The following is a 6,483-nucleotide window of genomic DNA, read 5'->3' on the forward strand; positions in this document are numbered from 1 at the left end:
CTATCTATCTATCTATCTATCTATCTATCTATCTATCTATCTATCTATCTATCTATCTATCTATCTATCTATCTATCTATCTATCTATCTATCTATCTATCTATCTAAATGTAGCTACTGTAAATACTTCCTTTCCAATGCCACAAGAGGGTTTTTTTTTGTGTGTGTGTGTGTGGATAAAAGCAGTTGCAAGTTTGCACTCATAACAGAATTGAAAGACCTTTACACACTCTTGATTGATGAAGGAATACCTCCAATATCCAAAGTTGTGATTCCTGAATAAAATGTTGCGATTAATTATAGTCATGGAAATAATTCGGATCATTAAAAACAGATCTACTTTTCTAATTCACCTCCGCTTGAAAGTGTTAAACGGTATAAGCTGAAGGTGCTATACAAACTGGAAACACCAGGGAACATAAAGAGGGCTTTGTTTCTACATTGATCAAAGGTTAAATCATACTTCAATGTGTTTTGAGTTTGGAGACGACATTAAACTTTTGATATTCAATTTATTGGTTTTCATGAGGCACAGGTTATTGGTTTATTGGCGGTGAAACACGAATTTGTCAGCGCATTCATATCTCATGTCTCATATGTCTCAGGATAATTCATTGGCAATATTCTGAAGGATAGTTTCATATGCTGTTTTTGTCATCCTTGAGCAACACAGATAATCCCACACACAGAATGAAAAAGATATTGGCTGTAGTTCGTCCTTTTTTCCATACTGGCTGTACAAACATTCCTTCCAAATGCAGTTTTCAATATAAAATATTAGATATGGGCAACAAAATCACAGCTGTTGTAAACCACTTGCAGCTTTGAGTTAAACAAATCAAGTCATATCCAAGGCCTATTTAATAGCTGTGGTCTTTTGAGTCCAGATTCCCTCCTCGTGTTTCCCTGAGAGGACATTATGCACTTTGATGATCCTCGAAAATGGAGGCGCTTCTTCTTCATGATTTCACTTCTTTTTTTGGTTGTGTCTCAGGACAGAGAGATGGGTCGGTGGAGCTGCAATGTCTTTGCAGTGTTTCTTCTCTGCGAGATCTGTATCAGAGATGCGTCTACTGCTGCTGTATTTGAAGATGGCAACCACAAAGGCTCCAGCAGACACCTTCTGGTGGAGTTGGATCTTCACGACAAGTACAGGAGCAGTAACAGTAATGCCACGGCAAGTACGTACCAAAATTGCAGTTTTTCCTCAATCACTTTGGTACATTTCTCGAATCATCCTCGACATTTGCAAAATGGTAAGTGCATTTGTCAAAACAATTCGTACAAATAGCAAAACACCATGGATCACCTGCAAAGGCCAGTATCTTGCTCAGAATCCTGAGTTCATCTCTCAAGAGTAAATGTCTGTGTCAATGAACATGTCAGTGCCATCAGAATGACAAGTCCTTGTGCCATTGTGTGTGGATAAGACAGTCAGATTGCTCAGTCCTGTTGTCATTATATCAGTGTACTCTGGAGGGATGTTCTGATGTAAACTATGGCTAAAGCTTTGATGACAATTATTGTAAATTGTAAGATTCACATTTACAGTTTTACTGTTGTAATTTATTGACAGACCACGTCATTACAGAAAGGATACAGGAAGGAAAACAGAGTTACATAGCACAAAGAAAAAAACAAAAGCAGAAGTGTGAACACAGGACAATCTCCTTAGGGAAAACTGTACATGCAGTGCTGTAGGAATTACAGTTCAGTCTTCCTACACCTCCTGATGTTCCTGTCTGTTGGGCCACAAATTCTCATCCACATCACGAATATCTTCTCTTGCGTCTTTGAGCGACTTCAGAAAACCATAACCCTTCACAGATTTCCCTTTGTGGAGAAAGTCAAGATTCACCTGGGAGCAATTTACCAAATCAGGATAGATTTAGATTTTTAAAAAAAAAGTCTAATGGAAATGTGTAGAAATATCCCTGACAAATTATGACAACTTGTTCAGTCATTTTGTTTGTAAAAACTTATGAGATGAACTGATGCTTAAATGTTGTGGCGGGTTGGACTATTCCACAGAGACCCATAATAATACATTTTGATCAACATGACATAAGCAGTAGATAATGTAGGAAACAGCAGAGAACTGTACAGAATCATTTGCATGGAGGTACCAAAGCATTTGCAGCTTGTTCAAAGAAAGGAGAACCTGCTTTTTTGATGTGCACAAGTGACACGGTGATGTGAAGATGAACAAGCAGTTTTGAGAATTTCAATTTTGATCTGAGAAATGTATCAACTGTATTTTGCCAGCTTCTTAGCATTTATAAGTGGGTGTGTTTAAAGACCTTTGTACTCAGTAACACTTCACTTCACTGGAAGCATTATGGCTTTAAACAGTGCATTTTATCCCTGATGTCTTGTTCAGATGGAACAAACGCAACCAAAACCCCACAAGACCCAAAGTCTCTGGAATGGTCCTATCTGGCAGGAGCACTCGGCACCGTCCTCACCATCTCCCTCCTCATCGTGATGGTCGTGAAGTTTCGCCTCTTCCATCGCTTCCTGGCCAGCTACAGACACTCCCTCCTCCAGGAGACGGACGGAGCCAGCCAGTATGGTCAAGAGGAGGTGTCTTATCCAAACAGCGTGTCGGGCCGAATGGGAGAAATTGGCGGGCCCCAGGGTGAGCCGGATGACGACGACGATGGCTTCATTGAGGATAACTACATCCAGGCCAGCGAGAAAGACAGAGCAGAAAGAGACAGGGAGGAGGAGGTGCAGATGGACATGGAGGATAGGGAGGACAGTGACGATGACCTTCAGTTTAGTATAGGGTGATTAGATCAACTCAAACACAGTTAGTTTAGAACCAAAATCCTTTACAGAGAAGTTTGAATTGACAGTGAAGCAGTGATGCCGAAACTTTCTGGCTTGTGACCCCTAAAAATTAAAAGCATAACATGATAAGAAAAAGGCAAAGTGTAAAGAAATGTCAAATAAGGGAAGCAAAATTTGTTTATCGGAATTTCTTTTTGACTGTTGTAATTACTTATTTTCTGATAAGATTCATCTGATGACCTCTTGAAATGGTTCCAACCCTTAGCTTGGAAACCACTGAAAGTGCACAGTCGGTGTTTGATGAAGGGAAAATGTGAAAGAGCCACCGCTTCTTTTATTAAACATATAGATCAATCCAGTGAGGGAACAAACAAAATTCTTTGAATACTGGATTAGAGCCATGGAAACTCAGACTAAGACAGACAATGCTCCCAGATTATGATACGATACATTTAAAGTGACGATGAGGGTATTACAATGCAGCAATTCTGCGATACGTGACACTTTGCAAGATAATCAGCTACAATTGTAACTGAAAAAGGAAAAATACTCCAAAAAAATACAAAAATATATAATGACATTTGTGAAATTGGAATTTGATATACCAAATACGTTTAGAGACAAAATCTACTTGCAGCGCCTTTTTTTGTATATCAAATACTGAGGCTGTATTTGAATCACAACGTCTCAGGAACTGTTAAAGATAAAAGCTTGAGATCTTTACTGGTATTTCTCATCATGTCATTGATTCTGAATCTGCAATATTGGTCAATTAGAGTGTTTGATTAGGTTTAAGTAGAATTAAAAAATAATAATAATTCAAGCCATCACTAAGCAAACAATCTTTGAGCTCACATTTACACAAAAAACTGATAATATGAAACAATAATTTTTAATATGGAATACAAAAAACATTGCTAAATAGCCCAGTAAATATCACTAGTTTTCTTCTGCGCTGATCTTTCTTTCTTTTTTTTTGTTAATGTGTGCTCAAACATACGACTTTTCATGACGGCTTCAATTTTGTTTTCATATTTTAGCTCATTCATAAGCAGAGATTGTTTGATCTACTTGTCCAATATTGAACTTTTTGCAGTTTCTGAATCAGTGACATGATGAAAAATGAATCGATTAAATGAATATAGCTTTATACTTTTATCGTATCAGTTTCCAAGACACTGTCATTCAAACACAGAATTCAATTTCAACGTGTGAAAAATGCAGTTGGCAGACAGACAATTGTCAAAAACCTTTATCTCGAAGTATTTGATATACCACTCTGAAATTTAACAGATACCATTTTAAATATCCATAGTTACTGTTTGAAAAGCTTCAAGCAGATAAGAGGACACTGATGATTTGATGTGACGAAGAGACCCGTGTTTTTAAAAAAAATGTTGTTTGTTTCCAGTGTATTAATAATGTATCACAAGAAAAATTCATATAATATATTGCTGTGTTGATAATTTGTGCCTCCTCTGTTCTTCAGAGACAAAATTTGTATGTGTTGTAAGTACTGATTTTTTTGCTCCACTTGGTTTCCTTCATATTTGTCTGTATTTACATCAACTGATGATGCTGCCTGTCAGAATCTCTACTTCTTTCTTTTATACTGCACCGAAACTGTTAAAGCTGAAATTCACAATAGTTTATAATTAACGTATTGTTTGTAAATCCAAGTGTACGCAGAGTGCAACAAAATACAATAATTACACATTTAAAAAGAAGAAAACTGATGCTGTCCTGCTAAATGAGAAAATCTGATTGCACTTAACAATCACTGGAGTATTCACATTTGCATTACCTGATTGGCTGATTATATCTGAGCTCCACCATCTTTGTTGCATTCCGAATGTTTGTGTGTACAGTCTGAACTGATTTTTGTAAGCATACTCATCAAGAATAAATCCATTCTTTTTAAAATTCTTTATTCATTCATTCTAAAATATACTTTGGCAGCATTTTGTCCTCGTACTCAGTGACTCAGAACTCACAAAACACAGCCAACACAGTGATACTTTGATTCCATGTTACACTTCTTGAGCCTTTATTGACAGCCGTGAATACCCAGATGCAGTAAAAGCTGTGAACTCAGACAGCGAAAGAGCACATAGAAAGTGTGCACTTGTTAAAATATTGAGGATATTTGACAGCAGTCTTTTGTTCTGTGAATGTTTTGTTCTGATGATGTTCAGCAGTTGTCAGTTTTTATTCTTATCTTTTGTTCTTTCTGCACGGTTTTCCTCTGATTTTTGTATCAATTTGACATTTCATCCCGTCTTTCCTTTCAAAGACTCTCTTTCACTGAATATTTTTGAACATTTAGTCCACTCAGATCAGACTGGTCCTACTGGAAGACGCCTCTCTCCTGGCTTGACTCATCTGTCCCCCCGAAACACTGAACACTCGGACAGCTCGACTCCCCAGCCTCCTCGCTCTGTTCATCCTCATCCTCCTCCTCCTCATCCTCTGCTCCCTTCTTCTTTTGAGGTGCACCAGCACACCATAAGCCACCACAGCCAGAGCCATGCCCGTCCCAGCGGCCATCAGCACCAGACCGGACACCAGCATCTCCCTGCTGTCGTGACCCTGAGTGCCGACGGCGGCCACACAGAGCAGCACCGTCCCACACAGGGTCACTGCCAAACCCACGGCTAGAATCAGCGCCGGGTCAGCCCTCCCTCCGCTCTTCAGCTGGTCGATCCGACGCCGGCTACGCACACAGTTCATGTCCTGGATGGCAGAGCTGAGGAGCTGCTTGAGGAGAACGGCGAGGGCCAGGAGGCAGAGGGTGGTGCCCACGCCGAGACGCCATTCCCCAGACAGGCTGGTGGTGGTGGAGAGCAGGCCAACGCCACCGAGGCCCAACCCCAGAATGAGGGCGACTGAGGCACAGTAGCACAATAAGGAGCGTCGTGGCTCATTGAACCACCACAGCTCCACTTGGTCCTCCAGGACCCGTCGCTGCATGAAGGTGTGGTCCAGGTAGATGCTGGGGGAGCGAGCCATGGTGTGGAAGAAGGTCTGCATCTCAGGCATGGCGAGTCACAGAACCAGGCCTTGAAGGATTGTGCAGGGTTGAATTGATAAGGAGTAAACACTAGAACAGGTTTCAAACTTCAAAATAGCTTCTCAAGGAACAAGAAACATTCTGTACTTGATCTCAGCTTTAGTGAAAACACTTACTTTGCGCTTGTTGTGCCGCTGTCCATCCACCTACATCCCATCTGGCAACTTTGGTCAAAGCATCATAACACTTTGTTTGGAAGGTTCCACAGTTGGTTTCATCAAGTCATTCTGTAGATGAGATGATGTCTGTCTTAAGTTTAAATAATCCAGCTTAGAGGAAAAACTTCCAGTGATCCTGAAGTTATCTTCAGTGGTGTTCTGACTCAAACTGGAGGCAGAAACTCCAGAAAGCAGGGACTCCCACGGCACTGAAGCTGGGAAGTGATGATGATAGTTACATAGCTCGTGCACGTGTCAAGCCTCCCTCACCACAGTGACTGTGCTGATGCCATGGATCGATAATCTGTGTCCTATTTACACTAACTGCTCCAGTGCCAGGCAGAACAGATGCCCTCCCTCCTCTCATCACACGGGAAACACCATCTTGTCTAGTCAAGTGGGAAAAGAGACGGGTCACAATAGCAGCGTTGGATCATGCTTTGGACAGAGATTGGCGACATT

The 6,483-nt window shown here is 40.6% G+C and overlaps 1 protein-coding gene across 1 annotated transcript; it reads right to left on the bottom strand.

Annotated features, from left to right (window-relative positions):
- Positions 1-4,704: 4,704 nt before the first annotated feature.
- On the bottom strand, positions 4,705-6,483 carry tmem125b (transmembrane protein 125b). The gene is made up of 2 exons (XM_022212732.2): positions 5,980-6,483; positions 4,705-5,852 (listed from the first exon to the last, which is right to left on the bottom strand). The coding sequence occupies exon 2, from the start codon at positions 5,830-5,832 to the stop codon at positions 5,125-5,127; it is 708 nt and encodes a 235-aa protein (XP_022068424.2). The 5' UTR covers positions 5,833-5,852; positions 5,980-6,483; the 3' UTR covers positions 4,705-5,124.

Source organism: Acanthochromis polyacanthus, chromosome 9 (assembly GCF_021347895.1).
Source record: "Acanthochromis polyacanthus isolate Apoly-LR-REF ecotype Palm Island chromosome 9, KAUST_Apoly_ChrSc, whole genome shotgun sequence".
NCBI lineage: Eukaryota > Metazoa > Chordata > Actinopteri > Pomacentridae > Acanthochromis > Acanthochromis polyacanthus.